The sequence below is a fragment of the Amblyomma maculatum genome, chromosome 1, assembly GCF_055883805.1.
Source record: "Amblyomma maculatum isolate TAMU_Amacu chromosome 1, ASM5588380v1, whole genome shotgun sequence".
Lineage (NCBI taxonomy): Eukaryota > Metazoa > Arthropoda > Arachnida > Ixodida > Ixodidae > Amblyomma > Amblyomma maculatum.
Genome location: NC_139344.1, coordinates 299,783,032 through 299,806,297, shown reverse-complemented (window position 1 = coordinate 299,806,297; position 23,266 = coordinate 299,783,032). Strand labels below are relative to the sequence as shown.

The window sequence follows — 23,266 nt, the reverse complement described above, 5'->3', positions numbered from 1 at the left end:
CTTTTTTGCTTCCGTTATGTAAAGCGCTCACCGCATGAGGCGAAAATACGTCGCGCGGCGGGCTGGGGGGCGCCAAATCATTGCCGCTCGTCGCTGTAGCTCAGGTTCTGGGTTTATAGAAAATTTCGCGTGTCGCCCGGAAACAGCTCGTGAGGCAGCCAATTTCAGAAGGCTTTGGGGTACTCAACTTCCGTCCTGGTTTTTAATATTTCTTTTGTGACCGAAGTTTGTTTTCATAGTCTGGTTTGAGCGAAGAATGTGCTGCAGACATTCACTTCTTCTGGTCTGGGCATATATCAGCGCATCGAGACAATTCAGTAAACGCTTGACAGGATAGTAAAGAAGAAAAAAATGTTAGTATGACTATGTATTGTTAATTTTTGAAAGGAGCGGGATAAAGTCAGCGCTTGCAATGCCAGCCTGCATCGCAGTGTTGTGGCTGTGTCTCTTTAAAACGCGAGGCGTGACAAGAAATTTCATCAGTGTTTTATCGTACTTGCTGCTGTTTAGGGCTAAAAGCGGGATATAGCGTAACTGTACTCCCGCTGACCGAACGACGAGGCGAGGGTAACAAAGCAACGCTGAAAACGCTCCTCTCTGTCGCCATTCGCTCCGCAGTCGATTGTCGCCTCATGCAGTTACCGCTTAACGGTGTAAATCCCCCTCGGCTAACAACCGAATTGTGACTACATGCGAGGAAGACAGCACAAACTCGGCTGCAAGTTCTTCCGTCATCCCTGATAGACGTGGATGATACCTGAAAAGCAAGCGCCGTTGGGTACAAATGTGACGCTTTATTTACATCAATAATAGCGTCAAAGGCAAAAGCTGGAATGCGCCGGACAGAAGTCTTCGATGTTGAAAACCGTCGTGGAGCACCACAAGGCCAAACCGAGCTCTAGTCTCGCGTGTAGTATTTGGGTTCCACTTTGATCGAAGGACCTGTCTGGCTGATTGACGACGGGTAACTCTGGGGAGAAAAAGACGATAACTGCTGTCAGAGCGGCGACAGTTTTGGGGAAGATATCCTCTGAAATTGAATTGAAGCTTATTTGAAGCGGCCGATGATGACACAGTTCAGGACATACTTAGTAAAAGCGCGATTAAATGCACCAAAAGACTGCATTCAGCGGCTCATTCATTCCGCTGATCGCTTCCTTGTCACAGGCTGCACGTTTCCCCTTCTTTGACTCTGTAGGTTTAAAACTGTCCTTAAAATGTAAAAAATATTATTTTGGATAATTGTTTGTAGCTACTAAGGACGTTCCCCCAAATTTTCGGATTGGCCGAAGGTGAGATTTTTTATGAAAAAAATTCGTCTGCATATCTAAAAGTCGCAAGAGTAATGCGTCACATAATGTCCCGAGAAAAATTTTGCGCAATGCTGCGGCTACGGAGAACCCGATGCAGACTGTATTATATTCATCGCAGTGGCGGAACACAAATAAAACTTGTACCATAAAGCTATAAATAGAAATAGCACCACTGTTTTGGAAAAGCAATCGTATGGTACATTAATTATACACCATGCCTTGTAACCGCTAAAGTTTGATTATTTGAATATATTAAAATATGTCGACAACGTCTATAGAAAAACATGGGCCCTGCTCAGAATCCAATCCTTCCAACACTCTTCTTTACAACAAAAGCGTCATCTGTAAATAGGGGGATAAAGAAACTGGTTAGGTAGGCTATACAGGCTGATCATGCACTGATTATGCGCCCGAATGAAATACTTTTTTTTATGATTTGCAGAATCTAGCCAGCAGTATTATAATTGCTCATTTAAAAGCTTGCATGTTTTTTTTTTTTTTCCACGACCAAAACCGCTTAATTCAGCCCTGAGAAAAGCTTGTTGTCAGCTTTGAACAAAGATCCTCTTTTGGATTGTTTACGTTTCGTTTCACGAATTGTGTTGCTCATGAAGATGTGCACCACACGGGCGCCAGGAATTGTATGTGGAGAACCATAGCTGAGTCACCCCAGCAGGGCGTAGCAAAAAGCCTCCAGCGTTTAAGTACAAGGTCCCCAAAAAGCTCTCTTGACTATTTTGCTTGGTTTCACACGATAATTGCCACCACTCGCACAATTAAACAGGGAAATCAATTTGAGAACTGCGTATAAAATTCTCTTCAGTCCTGAGAAGGTGCACATTGGCCATTAGGTATTAATGAATGATTGCGAAGCAAAATTTATCATTGAGGAAAGGTAGAGGACATTCCGGCATGCATTTATAAACGCGCCGAATAACATATTGCTAAACAGACAGCTAAAAAGCAAAGGCTTCAATGCTGACAAGCTTACGTGGCTGTTGGTTGTGGTGTATGCTATATTAGTGAGTGTATGTGACAACATGGATTAAGGACATTTTAGTGGAGGCCCCAAGGTATACTAGATTTGTAACACCGACCCACATATGTTGAACCTGTGCACTTTCTCTATCACCCTTGAATGTGTCATCGTATCCGATTTTTTCAATGTGTGTACGTCGCCTGCTTTTCTTCTCCCGAATATATCGGTTGCAAGTTAGCAGTCTCTTGAGCTTAGTCGGATTTGGCTTACGTAGGGTTCTTGCTGCGGGCAGCTGGGGGCCAGTGGCCGAGGCTCGGCCAAGTGCACCAGTGACACGTTGTAGCGGGGCGCCACAAGAGCCGGTCCTCCCGCTGCGAGAAGAAAAAACGCAATGACGCCTAGACAATGCACGCCTGTTGGCGTTTCATCAGAGCTGGTGATGAAGGGAAAAAATTCTTCATCCGTCTTGAACTGTCCTCCGGAATGAGCGTAATAAAAAGCTCTGCACACTCCCACAATGAAATTCTATATGAACCAACATGCAAGGTTTCTATTGCGTAAAGAGAATTCTGATATCCTCCTGGCATTTCAATATTAACACATAATTTCGGGGAAGTGAAAAAAACTAAGCTTTTTAACGATTCTTAGACATCATTTTTTCGCACTGCTACAAACTGCTAGCCAGAGACGCGCCTCTTGTGTTCTGCACAATTGACACAGTACCACAAGGAAAAGCGGCTCAACTTTATTGCTGGCTTGAAAGCATACAAAGAGAAGGTAAAAAGAGTCGGAGCATGCGCCGGCAGACAATAATTTAAGAGGCGGGCCCGGGAGGAGACTACCCCTTTATACATACGCAGCCTAGCCACGCGTATATTCAGCAGTTGTTATAGAACTGCCGTTAACGCGAACAATGGTTAGGCGTTGCCAAACAGGCTGTCACCGTTTTCAATTACGAAAACTAGTGATTGTTGCAATTAACCAACTGATGCGATCAATCGATAGAACAAGCTGCATTTGCAACGCAGCATTCGGCCTCCGCTGATAAGAATTGGTTCTGCGGGACAAAGTAATGAATCCCTCTTGGGGATCCTCATGGAAGCTCACCCGGTCAGCAAAATAAATCCTTTTGTAATATGGCAGACATTACTCCAGCCAATTTCAAAGCGAAGTATGTTTTCAGTGGGCTTTTATGTACTTAGCTTTTACAGATTTCCAAATTTGGCTCGAGAGGGAACGGCCATTTCTAACAACGGCAAGAAATTTGTTTTCTTCTTTGGTTGCTAGATGGTGCATATTATTAATAAGAAAATGAATTTTCAGTGAGCACATTTACATATTTAGGTAATATTTCTTCTCTCTATACATTCGCGCATGAAAAAAGCATAACATGAGACAACAGTTTAAATATCCCAATAAAGCAAACGCGCTACAGTACATGTATGCAATAGATTGGTCCCACCGACCGACCTGCGCATGCGCCGATTTTCCGGAAGTTTCTCCGCCGCCATGTTAGTTGTATTCGGATGATCAGCACGCGCACATGCAACAGCACCACTAAATTTCCGCTCAACACGAACTCATCGCACATTACTCAGACTTCGCCGACGAGAAAAAGTCGTCATGTGATCATGTTAGAAAATTGCGCTGAGTGTTACGTGCAAGGCAAATGTTCTAACGGTCACTTTGTTCTTTCAAGCGAAGCTTATACTGCAGTGTTCTAGAAGGCTTTGTAATGGCAAAAGCGGCGCCCGCTCCGTGAGGCTTTTTAAGCGGTTTCCGCGGCGTGGGCGCTGGCGTCGAGTCCTGGAGCAGAAATGCCGCTCCGCAGGCCCCGCCCTCACTCACCGCACGCGGCTACGACGGAACAATTGCGGCGTTCTTTTTTTTTTGTTGTTGTTGTGCGTAATGCTTCGCGGGCAATGAAAATGTATAAAGCGAATGGATCTTTGCTTTCTAGGTTATTTAAAGAAATTAGTGGCGTGCAGTAGTAAAAGGCAACTATATCCCCGGCCCTATTCAGGGATGTTTTAAATTTTATTCAATATGATCAGATGGAATATCTTACACCTTACCGATGAGTGCACGGCTTCTCGATATGCGTTAAGATTACTAACATACGCCATTACAATATTTTTGTCAGTATTATTTAATTTGTTTGCGCTCTAATAAAGTTTACAGCGTACAAAAAGTGGCTTCTAATTTTGGCGAAACAAGGGAGCAATACCAAGATTAATATGGCTGCATGGCGTAACTGCAAATTTAATTATCACACCTTTGGGAAACGGAATGAAGTTAAAATGAGTAATTGACACGCTCCTGAGACATGATCGACAAATGCTGGTTTCTGTGGCATAGAGAAGTCCAAGCACACTGCAGTGGCAAAGAAAGGGCTATGTGGATTCTAACAGGATGGAACTTTGCTCAATACAGTATTTCTAGAAAAACATGAAAACATTAAGTGCGAAGAAAGTTTTCACAGACATTTATTTACAGCAACAATGAATATATACAGAATCAAATATTACATCTCACACGCCATAATTAATGCACAAATGTGAAATAAAAGTACGATTAGCGCAGACATGTACTGTATAGTCCTATACAGGACAGTTCGCACAAAACACATTGAAGCAAATGAACACAAGCAAATAGCACTTGATTTAAAGCACCAAATCGTACACATCTGTCATGTGCGACCTACGTAGAGCGACTATGGCACGGTTCAGCGACTTCATAAAAAAGTGCAACCTTGTTGTTACATCAGTAATTGTGAGTGATAAGCACAGCCAATACTATCCTTCTGCTTGGAACGAAAGAGTGTGATGATATCCATGACGCTTTCATGATGAAGCTCTTGCGTACTGAAATAGCTGGTAAAAACGTTTTCTAGCTTCCAAAGAAATCTAAAAAGGAAGCCAGACGGATATAAAAGGCCTCCATTATCTTTAAGGCGTGTAAACTCCGCTGCGTGAAGGTTCCGTATGTCCTTTTTCTCAGCGAGCAGGAGAAATTTCTACATGCCTCGCATGGTGATTTAGCCAAGAACTTTCGTGCTACGTATCCAGCAACATGAAAATTGACACGCTGGTCACTCCTAGCGGATACACATGTTATGTGGTCGGAAGTTGGCTCTTGCAGTTGTTTTACAGCATTGCAGAGATCACCATCGGCAATCAATCGGTGAATGTTTGGTGTGTGTTGCCTCTCGAACGACGCTCAGTAACAGACTTCGCTAAATTGTAAAAACTAAGGCAGGACACCATGACCAAAAACTGCTCGGGTGTTGGGTGCGTGTTGCAGCCTTGCGATGCCAAAAAAGTTTTCTACAGGTTCTTGGCTCAGGCGCAAAGTCATAAGAAATTTGTACCCAACGCTTGCCAGGTAGTTCGCTAGATACAATGTGCTACCAATAGTTACCCAAAGTCCGACTGCTGTGGAATTTGATAGGAAACCACCACGTTTGCGTGCATGAAGTTCCCACTCGGAAGTGTACGCCAAAAATGAAATGAGCTTCTCCTCAGCAGCTGAATCTGGACGCAGAGCTTCAGCGGGAAATCTTGACGTCATAATCTCGATGAGGTCACTCATCATTCTGAAAAAGGCAGAACATATAATGAACACGATGTAAAATGAGGCAAAGTAGAAGCCGTCGCAACTTTTCTTACCCGAAAAAAAAAAAAAACAAGCACAGGCTGAATGCTTCCACAGCGCTGTTCAATCTCGCTCTGGTAGAGCCGGAGAACATTCAGCACGTTGTCACCGAAGAGTTGAAAAGCGTATGTCACTCGCATTTTTTCGAAGTTGTCCGGCTGTGTGTGGCGTGCAGTGATGTCTGGCATCACCTGAAGAGTCACGTTGGAGCCATCCAGCTTTAAGGCCTCCCGGACTTGGTAGATAGAAATCTGCAACCAATCACATGACAAAAACTATAATTATTCTTGGTCACTCTGTTCTAGAACGAAGTGACAGCGTGCAGAGCGTGGTATAGTGACGTGAAATGTTTAGGATTTCCAAACAGTTAAATAACATGTACTTTATTTCATCTACAGTGCTCCTTCATATCCACAGTGGTAGTATCACATATTTACTAAACTGTAGCGGTCTTGAAAAAATAATTGGAAAAATGCTTCAAAACTTATATGTCCGGCTGGTGTATTGAAGTCTTGATGGAGGAGTCCATTCCTGACACATTTAACAAGATGTGGAAAGTCGAAATGAAGAAACCTCTTCTGGTCAACCGGATGCCGATGCATGAATTCCCATAACATTGCACATCTTGCGGTTGCAAGTAGCACCGTCAGAAGTCCACGAATAACCCAGCTTTCTCTGCCAGCATTGCTACTTCCAGCATCACCTTCGTCAAAAGGTCTCCTTTCATGTTCCCCGAGTAGCAAAAGAAGCAATTATCTGCTTCCACTTGCCAGTAAGAACATTATCACCATGCCGTGGTCAGCCACATTGTGTTTATCACTTCTTGGAGTGAATTTAGCCATGTCTACAAAGCCTTGAATGTGTCCTGAGGAGGAGACGCGAAGATTTTCTGACAATTTCATCTCATCGACGATGAGCCCACCATGCTTCTTGAAGACATCCATGGTTGGTGCCTTTTTTTCGAGAATGTTCAATACTTTTTCGTTAAAGCCGAATCCTGTCCTGTACGACTTCATATATTTCTGCAAGGTCACTTTGCTTGGCAAAACGAGTATATTTTGCCTGCGCATGTGGTCATAGAGTCAGCTGGGGCCTTTCATTCTTATGATAATGCATTCGAGGACCCACCCTTTTGAATACATGATCCCTCTTCTGCCTTTTCTTTTCGATGCTTTAAACATGCGCAGAGCTGCTTCTTGCTGCTTCATGGTTAGGGATCCAATTCTCTGCTGGAATGTATCTTCGCTTGTTTTTGAGTTCGCTTCCTTCATTGCTGATATCTGGCTGACAAGGTTGCATAAGCGCTGACTGAGCCGCTTCGTTTTCTGATTGGTTATTTTGAGCCGCTGGGACAATTTTTTTTTTCACATTCTTGGTCTTTAACTTCGACTTTCTGGTGATGAGTGCCTTCCTCAGGTATCTGCAGCTAATACAGATAGCTCCTGCAGAAAAGCCAAGTACGAAAAATTTGTCGCTGATGCATTAAATACAGAAAATGAGTCGGTATAATATAGTATACGTTCGTATATTTTATCCCCTTTTTGAATTTCCCGCTCTGTTTTTCTTAAGTTACGCCAAGCTTTGCGCTTTAGCCAATAGCGAAAAACGATTGCGGGGCGTGGCGCCGTTTAGGACAATAGCGAAGGGCGGGAAAGTCAAAAATGAAATCATATTTGATATATTTAACCAACCCATATAAGCTAGCACAATGGTATCCAGGCGAATACAGCCCCTCATGTTCACTTTGCGGTGACCAGAGGGCAGATCTCGAACACATCATGTTTAAATGTGAAAGCATGCATCCGCCGGAGGACCTGCAGATTACCAATTCGGAACAGTGGGAGGCCGCATTACTTAGCTCTGATCCAAGCCGGCAACACGCCATCACGGCTTGGACCAAGGAGGTCGTCGAGCGCCATCGAGCGATGACCACCCCTGGGGCGGCTTGAGGAGAAGCGAACTCCCACGAACAAAGAAGCGAACTCCCAATTCTCCTCAATAAAGTTTCCTCCTCCTCCTCCTGAACCGACCCAGGACATCGATATACCCAACAGAACAATTGAAAGGCGCTTTTTACGAGGCAAGAAGGGCTTACCTTCACTTGCGAGCGACTGCTCCAAGGCAGGACTTGCTGAAGACTTTGCCGTTGACAAGGTTTAGCGTACGTTGCATCTTGAACGTCAGCTTCTCATTCAATTCTTGATAAGCTTCCCCACTCATTGCACTTGTGCAAAACCATGCAGTTTCAGCTTCTCTTAGTATGGTCTCTGCCTCGTGAAGGTAGTTGATCTCTCTACGTTCTTTTTCGTTCCCATTGAAATAGCAATGGGCTACGATGTCGTTCGTGCCGCCGGAGCTGAACCACACTACTTTTTCATGAAAGACAGAGAACGGTTTCTTTGTGACGTGTGATGTTATGTATACCAGGCTATCAGAATCTGGTATACTGAGCCTTGTCCACAGCTTCGGTACTGTTAGACTCTCGGCGATTACATGAAGGTCACCTGATTTTACGACTTGTTCAGTTCGGTTGAAGTCGACGATTGAGTTTGAGCTCGCCTCAGTGTTTTCGTTAGAGGCGAATCCTTGCTCATCACGACGAGAGAGCCGAGATTTCTTGCTTCGTCTCGCTGTAGCGAACTCGTGACGCTTTCTTTCTGCCCTTGGTCGAGGCTTGGAAAGGTACTTAGGCTAATCAGGTAGCAGCGTCGGCACAGCATCCGGAGCGGGCTTCCCTCGAGGAAGCCTCACTTCTTTGCCATCGACCACAAGGATGAAACGTTCCTCGAAGTGCCTCGTTTCAGCAAGGGGCTTGTCGTCGCGCTTCAAATTTCGCTCCCAAATCTTTCGACGTTCAGTGCTGCAAATACAGAGAGCTTGCGTCCATTTTCCACGCGATGTCCGGGATATCCGGTCTTGCATCCCGGTGCAAAACAGTGAGTATCTGCTTTTTTCTTCTTTTCCATCTCAGAAAGCGCTAATGTGAACTAATAAAAACATTCCGAAGCCCAGCACACTATATGTAAAGCACGTCTTGTCCCAACAATGGAAAAACAGCGCAGAAAAAACAGACACAAGACAAGTCACACGGCCGAGCACTGGGCTTCAACTGAACATTTATTTCAAAATAGTGAAGCCCGAGAAGCGGGGACCATAGCCTAAAGGGCCTCCTGTTCGTTCTTTGTACATTGAAACGAAGCAAGAAAAAAAGAAAGTAAAAGCGGATGCAAAAAAAAACGCTCTGTCGTGCAGTTCCTCTGCTCCGGATGGTTTTAAACTCTCTACGCCTTTGGCTAACAATGTTTCCAACACGCCGTACAGTTTCAGGCTGCTCATTCGCGGCCCTTCTCTCGTGGAGTGGTGCCACATGTGGGAGGGAGTACCCATTGTTTTGGCCCCCGGTCATATTCTTATCTATTCCTTCTTTTTTTTTTCACTCGACCTGCGATGGCCATCTGAAGCCGTCGCGTTTTTCCAAGGGCAGCTCTCAAGCTCGCTCATGTTGCGATGCGCGTCGCAGCTTCGCTGGGCGGGCGCGCCTGAAAGCAGACGGCCAAGTTTTCTCCTCCAGTATTCGACGGCAGTGCCGCGCGCGGCCAACCGATTTTTTTGCCTCAGCGCCCCCCATGGAAACGCGCCTCGCCCTTACCACTACAAAGACTTTTTGAACACTGTACTTATACACCTTCTTTGCTCGAAAAGCCGTCGGCGTAGTCGACACCACATGTCGCAAATAATCGGGGACTGAGTAAAAAAAATATGGCGAATTTTGATGGTAGGGATTTATCACTGATTGATGTGTGATAGGCTATGACGAGTTAAAAATTATTGTAATTATCTGAATATTTGATGAATTAAAGAATGAAAATTGATATAAATATTTGGTAAAAGGGAGAATAAAGGTGCCAAAATGCTCATAATGGAAATCCAATGCTTGGTGATACTCATTAAGAAAATTCTTAGTGTGTAACTAATAAATTATTCAAGTAACTGAAAAACTAATAATTGGAAAAAGAGGGTTCAAAGGTGTCAAAACGCTCAGTTTGTCTGACCCACTGACAGACACAAATAATTTATTGAGAGATCAGAGAAGAGGATGGGTTCAGAACAAAAAGGCAATGCTTGATTAGGCTATGTAAGAACATTAAGAGTCTGCAATTGACCAAATAATTATTTCAAAGAAATAAAAAATGCGGAGTTGGAAAAAGGAGTTCAAAGGTGTTAAAATGCTGAGAAAGAAAGGCAATGCTTGTTAATGCTAATTAGGAAAATCTGGAGTGCGTAATTCATCAAATAACTGAAATAATTGAGAAAATAAAAATTGCGTAAACGGGGCTTCAAAGATGTCATATAACCCGGAATAAAGATATAATGCTTAATGATGCAATTAAGAAAATGTAGTTGTAAATGAATAATTAATAATTGAAAAACTTGAAAAATTATAAAGTGGAAAGGAGGTTCAAAGGTGTCAAGAAGCTTAAAATGAAAAGGCAATGCTTGATGATGCTAGTTATGTAAATTTACTGTATAAATATTGCTACGAAGATGACGAAGCGGGCAGTGGCGCGAGGCGGAGCGCTCGCGCCAGGCCCGCTGGCCATTAAAGCATATTTCATTGTCATGTCATCACGTCGTTCTGTTTCTGTTGTGTCGCCTTGTTCCATCGCTTGTCATGCCACCACGTAACATTTGGTTGGAGGTGCGGTTCATCCCCATCCTCGCCTTGCACCGTCGAAGCCAACCGTACGCCGGGTCCATCTGCCGAAAGCCCGTGGTGATCGCCGCCCAGCTCTGCCCCAGCCCTTTTTGCTCAGACTTGACCAGCCGCTGTCACCAGCCTCGTCCCCAGCCCTGACCACAACACACGACGACCAGGAAGAGCCCAAAGCAGACCCTACCGACCCCACGACGAAGCGACCACACGACCACTCGAGCGAAGACAGCACCCCCGCCCAAGCCGTTCGGCGTGTCCATGAGACGTGGCCTCGGCAAACGGTGAAGATTGAACTTGATGCTCCGGTGCAAGCATTCTTCCCATCTTCGCATTCATTGTGGTGTCCAGCGTTTCATGTCCCAATCCTGTGTCTGTGTTCATCGTCACGCCATGCATTGAATTTTAGCAATTGATCGGGACGATCGCTCGGTGGCCCCGGGTAATGCTACGAAGATGACGAAGCGGGCAGTGGCGCGAGGCGGAGCGCTCGTGCCAGGCCCGCTGGCCATTAAAGCATATTTCGTGGTCATGCCGTCACGTCGTTCTGTTTCTGTTGTGTCGCCGTGTTCCATCGCTTGTCATGCCACCATGTAACAATATGCAATCAGTTAATTGAAATAATAAAAAGTAAAAATGGTAATAAGGGGTTTATAGGTGTCAGAATGCTCTGAACGAAAACCCATTGCTTGATGATGCTAATTAAGAGACGTTAGTGCGTGTATTTATTTTGTAACCTCAAAGGCCCCAGAAGGGGCATACATGAGGGGTGGGCATACACAACCAAAACAACAACAAAACGTGGTACATATTCTGTGCAATGCCTATAAAGAGGGACTACATAAATATATGATGATATAGGTACACAGCTTCAAGGGATTCAAAAGCGATAACAGAAAACAATAAACAGGCAACGAACGGTGGTTGTAAAACTGGGTTAAGCGTTGGAAAGCAAAGAAAAACTGAAAACTAGAACAAGTACAATGGAACAGTGCTTTAGCAGACAGATACCGGAGACTAAGGTGGATAAATTATTTTAACGTGTCTTTGAATTTAGTCAGATCTGCGATGGTTACAGCGATGTTGGGAAGGCCGTTCCAATTCTTTGCTGTTCATATCAAGAAAGACAGCTCAAATGTTTTGGTTTTTGGACAAGGACACCCATTGACTGCTTTTATGACTAGCTGAAAATGGGGATTGTTTATCGATGTAGATGCTTGGTTGAAGTTAATAGTAGTATCTATGAAAAACAGCTAAACTGGCTAAATATCGGTGGTACTTAAACAGCGGTAAGCTGTCAGGATGCTTTTTTAGGTCGCTGTAGTGCACGATAAAAAATCGGAATATACAAATCTAACGGCGCGATTTTGGATAGTTTTAATACCACCGGAAAGGTGTTCTTTATGCAGGTTCCGAACGGCGGCGGCATATTTTAATTTAGGGCGTAATAATGTGGTGCAGGCTAATATTTTTACGTGTGCTGCAGCGAGCTTCATAGGACGTTGAGGGTAGCCCAGCCACCGGCTCACTGCTGTAGTGATATGCTTAATGTGGGTCTACCACTCAAGATCTTTAGAAAGGTGCAATCCTAGATATGTTTTAGTATCCTGTAACTGAGATCCACGGAGAATGTAGCTTTGTTCGTTTAAATTTAACCGCCTATGAAAGTGCATCGCTTTACATTTAGCAGTGTTTAAGGACATACGGCATTTTTTGCACCAATTTTCTATAGCTAATATGTCGCGTTGCAAGCTAAGAAGAATTAGTTATTTCATCATCATCATCAGCCTGACTATACTCACTGCAGGGCCCATATTTCTCCAATTCTGTCCTAGCTGCATCTACTTGGCCCCTGCGAACTTCTTAACCTCATCCGCCCACCTAACTTTCTGCTACGCTTTCCCTCCCTTGGAATCCAGTTTGTTACCCTAAGCGACCATCGGTTGTCCTCTCTTCGCACTACATGACCTGCCCATGCCCATTTCTTCTTTTTGATTTCCACTAGAATGTCGGTAACTTGAGATATTTCTCTGACCCACTCTGCACGCTTCCTATCTCTTCATGTTACCCCTACAATTTTTCGTTCCATAGCCTCTGCATTTTCCTCGGTTAGCCTCCACGTTTCAGCCCTAGAGGGGAGTACAGTTAAGATGCAACTGTTGTATATTTTCCTCTTGAGCGATACCGGTAAGCTGCCAGTCATAATCGTCGAGTGCTTGCCAAATGCGCTCCATCCCAATCTTATTCTTTTTGTTATTTCCTTTTCATGGTCCGGATCTGCAGTTACCACCTGTCCTAAGTACACATATTCGCCTACTACTTCCAGTGGCTCGTTACCTAACGTGAACTGCTGTTCCTTCCCGAGGCTGTTGAACATTACCTTATTCTTCTGCATATTGATTTTCAATCCTACCTTTCTACTTTTCCTGTCTAGGACCTCAATGATTATTTGCAGTTCATCCCCCGAGTTACTTAGCAAGGCAATATCATCAGTAAATCGCAGATTACTGAGGTATTCTCCATCTACCCTTGCCCCTAACTGCTCCAATTCCGAGTTTCTGAATACTTCCTCTAAGCAAGCTGTGAATAGTACTGGGGCGATCGTGTCTCCTTGCCTAACACTTTTCTTTATGGGAATTTTGTTACTTTCTTTATGCAGAACTATGTTTGCTTGCAGCCACTATATATATCTTCCAGAACTTTCACATACGGCTCGTCTACCCCCTGATTTCGCAATGCCTTCATCACCGCCGAGGTTTCTACTGAGTCAAACGCTTTTTCGTAATCAATGAATGCTATGTATAAGGGCTGGTTATATTCCGAGTATTTGTCTATCACCTGGTTGATGGTATGGATAGTTAATATTAGTTATTTGAGTATAAATAGCACAGTCATCTGCAAAAAGTCGATTGTTATTGTTTATGCACTGAGGGAGATCGTTTATGAAAATAAGAAAGAGGAGGGGTCCGAGCAGCGTTTACTGGGGAAATCCGTAAAGAACATGGGCAGGTCTAGACGATGTGCTATTAATTACTACAAACTGCTTTTTAATGTTAAGAAAAGTTTCTGTTCATGCAAGGACAAATGTGTCGAGATTTAAACGTGATAATTTGTAGAATAGCCGGCCATGCGGAACTCTGCCAAAAGCTTTTTCGAAGTCAAGAAAGATAGCCTCGGTTACTAGGTTTTTATCTAAGTTTACGTGTAAGTCATGAAGAAATTCAGCTGTGTTTCATAGGAAAGGGCTTTACGAAATCCATGTTGAGACGGGTGAATAAAATTATGGCGCTCAACTGTGCTTAATAATATTTGAGAAAATAATTCTACAGGAGTTCAGATGGTACACTAGTTAACGAAATCGGCCTATAATTGGAAATCGATGACTTACTTCCTGATTTAAAGATTGGCACCACCTTCCATTCACTAGGTACACAGCCGGAGTAAAGGAACTGCATGAATATCAATGTAAGGAACTCGCTTATTATTAGCTTCGTGTTGTTCAATACTTTGGAATTTATATTATCTGTACCGGCAGCTCATGATAGTTTTAAATTGTTTATTACGTTAACAATACTAGTAGGCGTAAATACTATTGGTGGCATAGCCTCACTGATTAGAGTGCACGATGGGTTTGAGTTGTTCAGGCTGTGTTCCTGTGTGAAGTTTGAGAAAAAGAACCGATTGAAGGCTTTTGCTGAATCCCTGTCCTTAAGCGATTTACCACAGCTGTCACTGATGGTAGCCTCAGTGTTGTTTTCGAAAACTGTTGGGGGTTTGTCATATTTGGTAATATTATGTTCGGCTTGCGTACACTCATCATCATCATCATCAGCCTGACTATACCCACTGCAGGGCGAAGGCTTCTCCCATATTTCTCCACTTAACCATGTTCTGTGCTAGCTGCATCCACTTCACCCCCGCGACCTTCTTAACCTCATCCGCCCACCTAACTTTCTGCCGCCCCCTGCTACGCTTTCCTTCTCTTGGAATCCAGTTTGTTACCCTAAGCGACCATCGGTTATCCTCTCTTCACACTACATGCCCCGCCCATGCCCATTTCTTCTTCTTAATTTCCACTAGAATGTCGGTAACTTGAGTTATTTCTCTGACCCACTCTGCACGCTTCCTATATATCTCTTAATGTTACCCCTACCATTTTGCGTTCCATAGCCCTCTGGGTTGTCCTCAACTTATGTAGAACTTTCTTGGTTAGCCTCCACGTTTCAGCCCCATAGGTGAGTACAGGTAAGATGAAACTGTTGTATACTTTCCTCTTGAGGGATACCGGTAAGCTGCTAGTCATAATCTGCGAGTGCTTGGCAAATGCGCTCCATCCCAATCTTATTCTTCTTGTTATTTCCTTTTCATGGTCCGGATCTGCGGTTACTACCTGTCTTAAGTAGACATATTCGCCTACTACTTCCAGTACTTCGCTACCTAATGTAAACTGCTGTTCCTTTCCGAGGCTGTTGAACATTACCTTAGTCGTCTGCATATTGATTTTCAAGCCTACCTTTCTACTTTTCCTGTCTAGGGCATCAATCATTATTTGTAGTTCATCTCCCGAGTTGCTTAGCAAGGCAATGTTATCAACAAATCGCAGATTACTGAGGTATTCTCCATCTACCCTTATCCCTAACTGCTCCCATTCCAAGTCTCTGAATACTTCCTCTTAGCAAGCTGTAAATACTACTGGGGAGATTGTGTCTCCTTGCCTAACACCTTTCCTTATGGGAATTTTGTTACTTTCTTTATGCAGAACTATGTTTGCTGTGCAGCCACTATATATATATTCCAGAACTTTCATTTCAACATAGTGAAATGCTTTTTCCTAATCAATGAATGCTATGTATAAGGGCTGGTTATATTCCGAGCATTTTTCTATCACCTGATTGATGGTATGGATATGATCGAGTGTAGAGTACCGTTTCCGAAAACCTGCTTGATCCTTTGCTTGGTGGCAGTCTAAGGTTGTCCTGATTCTATTAGTGATTACCTTAGTAAATACCTTATACGTAACAGACAGTAAGCTGATTGGTCTGTAATTTTTAAGGTCCTTAGAATCCCCTTTCTTATGAATGAGGGTAATGTTTGCATTCTTCCATGGTTCCGGTACCGTCGATGACACCAGGCACTGCGTATACAAGGTGGCCAGTTTTTCTAGCACGATATCCCCCCCCGTCCTTCAGCAAATCTGTAGTTATCTGATACTCTCCAGCTGATTTCCCCCTTTTCATAGTTTCCAGTGCTTTCTTGACCTCGCCCTTCGTCACTGGTGGAACGTCTGACTGTTTTTCCCTGCCGCCAATCTTGTTACCGTCCTGACTACTTTGGCTGCTGTAGAGATCAGTATAGAACTCCTCGGCTACTTTGACTATCTTGTCCATATTGGTGATGACGTTGCCCGCCTTGTCCCTCATAGCATACATCTGGTTTTTGCCTATACCCAATTTCTTCTTTACCGCTTTAAGGCTTCCCCCGTTCTTTACAGCATGCTCGATTTCCTCCATGTTATACTTCCTTATATCAGCCACCTTGCGCTTATTGATTAGCTTTGATATCTCGGCGAATTCGATCTGGTCTGTTGGATTGGAAGCTTTCATATTCTGGCGTTTTTAATCAAATCTTTCGTCTCCTTAGACAGCTTACCGGTATCCTCTCTAACTATCCTACCGCCTACTTCTACCGCACCCTCCGTAATGATATGTCTGAAATTATTGTTCATTGCTTCCAGGGTAATGCCACCATCCTCGGTTAGAGCCGAATATCTATTCTGTAGCGAGATCCTGAACTCTTCTGCCCTCCCCCTCACCGCTAATTCGTTGATGGGTTTCTTTCTTACTAATCTGTTGCGTTCCTTCTTCAGATCTAGGCTAATTTGGGACCTCACCATCCTGTGGTCATTGCATCGCACTTTTCCAATTACCTCTACATCTTGCAGAATGGCGGGGGTTGAACATATTATGAAGTCAATTTCATTTTTAGTCTCCCCGTTAGGACGTTTCCATGTCCATTTCCGGTTCTTGCGTTTGCTGAAGAAGGTATTCATGATTCGTAAGTTATTGCGTTCTGCAAACTTAATTAGTAACTCCCCCCTGCTATTCCTAGAACCAATGCCGTAGTCACCTACTGCCTGGTCTCCTGCCTGCTTTTTCCCTACCTTGGCATTGAAATCGCCCATTAGTACACTATACTGCGTCTTTACTTTTCGCATTGCCGATTCTACATCTTCGTAGAAGCTTTCAACTGTCTGGTCATCATAGCTACATGTAGGTGCATAGGACTGTACAACCTTCAGTTTATACCGCTTATTAAGCCTAATTACGATGACTGCCACCCTCTCATTAATACTATAGAATTCATCTATATTACCCGCTATATACTTATTGACAAGGAAACCTACTCCTAGTTGTCGCTTGCGTACACTCATCGCGGCTTATTTATTAGCTTTGTTATATGCATCCCACACAGTTGAATTATTTATTAATTCTGCCTTCCTGTAGAGCCATTACTTTTTAATTGTGTTATTTGAACACGGTGCTGATTCTTTGTTTTTAATAGTGGTGGTGATAACTTCTTAAATAGGTCGTCCAGGTTCTTTTGAAGAACACACCAGTTTTCTTCAGTAGAACGCGCGTGGAATCAACTTTTGTATCGGGCATACAAGTTTTCAAGCTCACTGTTTATCGAATGGTAATCACCGCGGTCGTACAGGCGTATATGCTTCTTAGTAGGATTTTCTTTATGGCACAAGAATATAAAGTTAGCGAAGGTAACTTTATGATCGCTTATTTCTTTAAGGTAATGATGGAAAAACAGACTAGAAGGGTCAGACGTTAGCAGAAGATCCAGTATATTTTCTGTGGAACTCGTTTGCATAGTAGCCGGAATGATTACCTGCGTTAATTGGAAATCTAATAAGCAGTTAACAAAATCGGTGCATTCTTTCCAAATTGAACCGATATTTTGTAACCAGTCTATGCTGGGGTAGTTAAAATCACCAAAAAGAAAGAATTTTGCACGTGGGTACTTCGTATATGTGTAGTTTAGGGCGTCGTTGAGGAGGAGGAGGAAGATGAGGAGGAAAGGCTGGGAGGCGTCGTTGTAGTGTTTAATCAAGTCTATGTTCAGCCTATCACGATAAGCCCGTACAGGCTGTTGGAGGTGACCCAAAGCATTTCCAGGGAGTGTCAATGAGCACTTTGGAGTGACAGATGTGTTTCTTTATTGCGACCACGACGCTTCTACCAAGTGAACTATCTTGCCGATATACTGTGAATTCTGGCGAACAAGTAAAGATTTCTGAGTCTTTGACGGCGGTCGTGAGCCATGTTTCAGTTCACCGACTGATGTCGGATTCGGAAGATTGGATTACTGGGTTGATATCGGCTTGCTTCAATAGAACACTTCTAATGTTAGTGTAAAGAATTGATAAAGAGGTGTCGTTTCTATGTTCTGAAGTGCGGCTTTCGTAGTGAAAAGATGGTAGTCAGGTAAGACGTGGCGATGGGAAGTGCTTATCTAGCTATTCGGGATCTAGCTATTCACAAAATAATGATTTGAACGAGTTGAAAAATAAAAATACAGAAAGAAGGTTCACAGGTCTCGAAAAGTTGAGAATGAAAAGTAAATGCTTCAAGGTGCTAATGAAGAAAATTTCGAGTGTGTATTATACATTGAAATAAATGAATAAAATGAAAAATTCGTTCAAATGTGGCAAACCGGTTAGAAGGGCAAAACAATGTTTGCTGATCCTGAGAATAGCAGTTGTATAAACAGCAATAAAAACAAAAATAAAAAAAAGAAACAACAAAACTTCGAAAGTGAAAAACATTATTTTTTATTTTATTTATTTGATATATGCTGCTAGCCTCCTTGCGGAGGCAGTTGCACGTTTGGGGCTTAAAATGGCAGCAGAAAACGACAGCAATATTAACGATTCACACTTGTCTAATTTTTATAAACTCTATATGGCAGTGTAGAACAAGACAAGGAAAAGAAGGATATGATACAATACAATCAACCTGAAGACACATGTTTCACAATATTTGCACAGAGGCGATTCCTAGTAGCTCCAGGACGAATGAAGCGGCTGGGCTAAAGCCAAAAGGACGCTCAGTTGTGGATGTGTCGGGAAGCGACCGGAAAGTCCGATGTTGCAAGGAGATATATCACATAGCAACATGGAATGTAAGATCTATGACGCAAGGTAAACTGGATGTCGTCAAGCGAGAAATGGACAGATTGAACATTGATATCTTGGGTATCAGGGAGCTCAAGTGGACCGGAATGGGAGAATTTAACTCCGGCGACCATTATGTCTTTTATTGTGGGCACGAATCCAAGAGAAGGAATGGGGTCGCTCTCATAGTAAACAGAAGAATGGGCAAAGCAGTGCTAGGGTACAACCCCAAAAACGACCGAATGATTTCACTTCGGATCCAAGATCACTCTTTAAACATAAGAGTTATCCAAGTCTATGCACCAACCACTACTGCTGAAAAAGCTGACGTTGAGAGATTTTATGCTGACCTGCAATGCTTTTAGACCGCACTCCATCATCAGACGTCCTTTTTCTCATAGGAGACTGGAATTCTAAGGTGGGGAGTGAAGAAATATCCGGAATTACAGGCAAGTTTGGTCTTGGTGAGCCAAATGAAGCTGGGCTGAGGCTAGTAGAGTTTTGTCAAGAAAACAACCTGACCATAGCGAACACTCATTTTCAACAGCACTAGAGGCGCCTGTACACATGGACTTCACCGGACGGTCTGTACAGGAATCAGATCGATTATATTCTTTGCCGGCAGAGATGGAGAAGCGCTATACAAGCAGTAAAAACAAGGCCTGGGGCCAAGTGTGGCACCGATCAGCTTGTTGTTGCCACATTGAAGCTTCGATTGAGGAAAACGCAGAAAACTAGAAGGCCTTTCAGGTATGATCTGGATCAAATTCCATTAGAATATGCTGTGGAAGTGAGGAATCGATTTCAAGAATTAGATCTAGAAGACAGAGAGCCCGAAGAGATGTGGACCAATGTTCGTGATATAATACAAGAAGTTGCTACTAAGGTAGTTCCAAAGCAAAAGAAATGCAAGAAAGCAAACTGGTTATCTGAAGAGGCTTTGCAAATAGCTGAGGAAAGGAGGATGGCAAAAGTTATGGCGGAAAGAGAAAGATACAAGGTTCTCAATGCGTATTTTCAGAAATTAGCAAGGAGAGATAAGAATGCCTTCCTGAACATACAGTGCCAAACAATTGAGGACAACTGCCAAATAAGGAACACAAGAGCTCTGTATAAGACAATCAAAGATATCAAAGGAAGCTTCTGTGCTAAGCTGGGCGTGATAAAGAACAAACGAGGCAAGGACCTCACTGAAGCTCAGAGATAAAGAAGAGGTGGCAGGAATACACAGAAGAACTGTACAAGAAGGACCCGAATGTGGAAACCCAACATAAGACGGTTGTAATTACTGATCTCGAGCCGGGCATCCTGAAGAGTGAAGTTGAATGGGCCTTAGCCAGCCATGCTAAGAACAAAGCTAGCGGAATTGATGGCATTCCAGCTGAGTTGCTTCAAAACCTCAACCATGACGCAGTTAACATTCTGCATACATTATGTCAGACGATTTGGACAACCCTGCAGTGGCCACAGGATTGCAGGTGGTCAGTTTACATCCCTATTCCAAAGAAAGGCAGTGCCAAAAATTGTTCCAACTGCCGCACGATCGCGCTTATTTCGCATGCTAGCAAGAGCGGACTGCATTATCCAAAACCAGAATTTGTAGCCCTCTTGGACAAGGTTGTGTCTTTTTTTAAAAAAAGCTGTCGTGCACCTAGCACACACAAATGTCCTTGAAGTCCTTTAAATCTTAATCCAGCCAGCACTTGAGAACTCACCTTTGCTGAGTTGCCCGGAAGGCATTGACAATAGCCAAGGTCCGCTTCTTTAATATGTAAGAAATTTCTCAGACTCCTTCTTGTCAATTATGCTAAGAAGGTGACAGACAGGAACGAAAGGCCAGCTCCTTATGTGCACAAACCGTCCAAAAAAATTTGAGTCTAATTTTCTAGCCGCATGCACCGTTTTGATGAATGAGTGTGTTAACTTTGAAGGATATTTTTTTTTATTGCTTGCTGCTCTTTTCAATTATGCATATCTGTTTATGCCCATATTTCCTCGATTAAATGTTTTTTTATTACTGGTATTAAACTGACTACGACTGTCTACGTGTGCGTCAGTAGCGAGACTGCGTATACATCTGCTGTCTTTCAACCTACTGATTTATTTTAAGCGAAGCTAGAACAGCTCACTCCACTAGACAACTGAAATTTCAACTGTATGCGTAAATTTTTGTTCCTTACTGTGAATCTGAGACGTGCTATGAATTTTCGTCAGTGCCTGTTTTGCTCTAAACGAAAACGGCAGCGGTTGACAGAATACTTTGAATATCCACCGAACAGTTTGCCATGCAGACTAGCGTCAGGTCGCGCTATACCTGCTTACAGCTTTCAAAGGCACACTGCATAAAATGGTACATATAGTTTTGTGAAAAATTTAGGGGCAAAAAGTGTTGATGTAAGTGCACCCGAAACTTCATTCGACCGTGCGCGACAGCACTGACGAAGGCGCGCGCGCTCTCGCGCGCACGCGCATTATTGACTATTTTATTGCTCATACACGATAAATCAGACGCTGATTACGGCTTCTTCCTATAAGCCATAAGGGGTGAAATATCAGGACCTGCCAGTTGCAACCGATGCGGGCGGAGCGAAGAGCGAGCGCGCGTTTCCCTTGCGCGTGAACGGCTGTAGCGGAGGAGCAGCAGTGGGGCGGTGGCGACCCCACCGAGGCGCGGCGGGCGGTGGAAACAGACCCCATTGGAGAGGCCGTAAGAGAAGAGAGAAACGCGCTCTCCCTCGAGACCGGCTGTGCTCCAGCTTTGGTTCCCTGTTGTCCGACGAGCGCGGCGGCACTCCACTCACAAAGACGACGCAGATGGGGAGCTCTCGGAGCTTCCGGAGCCCTGGGGCGAAGTCTTCGTGGTGCGATGCGGCGGCGGTTCGGGGAGCCCGGAGTGCTTGGAGGCGAGAGGCGCACTGCCGTTGGGTCCGAGTCGGCTTCTTTTCTAGCCTTCGATTGACAACGCGTAAGACACGCCCACGCAAAAGTTCCCTCCCCAAGTCAGGGTCAGTAGAAACAAACACGCACAAGTGCACACGCAGGAAAGGGCACGTAGGCCCCGCAACTTCCACACTGCATGGCCGCCATGTTGCGGATGAAAAAACGTAAGTCACAACCAAAACAACCAAAAGAGAATGCACGTACGCCAACAACTTCGGCCCTGCTAGGGGTCACTTTGCAAAGCAAGCTGGGAGGATGCCCCCGCTCGCGCACTGCGAGGGGGTTTGTCTAACTGCACGGGAACTACCCCGCGACGAGAACGCGCACGTACGCGTGCTCTTGACATTACCGACAAGGCAGAGGCACACAGAATAAATATCTCAATCAACTCTTCTAGAATACTGCATACGATTAATTGCAATATTATCAAATATAAATGCCGCCGCTTTTGTGACATCAGAGCATGCTGCAATATTAATAAAATCCAGTAAAGGAACGGCCCAAGTACAGGCCACTGGGAAACGTCCGAATCAACAGGAACTAGAAGAGAAGGATGATTTACTAGCACAAACTAATGGCGGTTTCATAAGTAAGTTGCAACCATGCGAATAATTTGCGTCAGTCTGCTTTCTTTTATTGATTGCCTGCGTAAAATTGTCTAGTTTGTACTGGCTCAATAGCAGTGGGAAATGCTCGACTTTGAAGACAGAAACGCGCTTTGTTCAAGAAAATCCGCTACATTTGTTATAAAAATGTATTCTAAAGCTTAAGCATTAATTATTTCGGATGATAATTCAGAATAGATATGCTGTCGCCAGTTTTATTAATTAGTTTAATTCTGACCATTCTCCACTCATCCCGTAATTTGTTAAACGAGATGCATAAATTCTTAGCACACCAATCGGCATAACGCTTCATAAAAGCATTGGGAATCTTATCTGGCAAGGGATCCTTTTTACGTCAAGTTTCTACAGTAAATTGAAAACATCTGCCTCCAAAATTACAACATTTGGAATTGCGGGCAAATGCGTGGAATAAGAATCCTGAATACCGATTTAAAGTAATCGCTGAAAGCCGTCCACACCAAAGCATCTATAGTAACGCTTACGAATGGTATTTAATTTAAATGTGTCACATGAGTTTTGTGCCTCCAGAAGTTTTCACCGGATGCTTTAATGCCAGAGTGCAGCTGAGTAGAAAAGTATCTTTCCGGGTCGTGGGCACATGTTTCAGTTTTGCTCATTTTTCGTCAATGATTGCTTTGGAGCAGTTTCCGACTCTGAACCTTTTTTTCAATTATTTTTAATCTTTGTTGCGAGTATAATGTGCCTCGTGTGATCTTCGGGTTATATTTAGAAAACTTGATAGCAATTTTACGAACAGAGCATACGATGCACTGAAAGAGGAAACATTTTAAAAATAGGCATAAGTGGTCATAATGAATGTCAAGCGTGTCAACATTTGCTTCATTATGGGCAGGAGAAAAC

General features: G+C 43.7%; 1 protein-coding gene and 1 pseudogene across 3 annotated transcripts in view; both read right to left on the bottom strand.

Moving 5' to 3' along the window:
• Window positions 1-779: 779 nt before the first annotated feature.
• Window positions 780-23,266, bottom strand: part of LOC146206893 (uncharacterized) — a 165,875-nt gene continuing 143,388 nt past the window's right edge. For all 3 annotated transcript variants that reach the window (XM_084591649.1, XM_084591651.1, XM_084591652.1), the window contains 2 exons: window positions 2,563-2,663; window positions 780-970 (listed from right to left, as the gene is read on the bottom strand). In XM_084591649.1, the coding sequence (XP_084447775.1) occupies window positions 899-970; window positions 2,563-2,663 (173 nt within the window). In that variant the 3' untranslated portion in view covers window positions 780-898. The remainder of the gene's footprint in view (window positions 971-2,562; window positions 2,664-23,266) is intronic.
• On the bottom strand, window positions 4,956-8,937 carry LOC146206899 (uncharacterized; annotated as a pseudogene).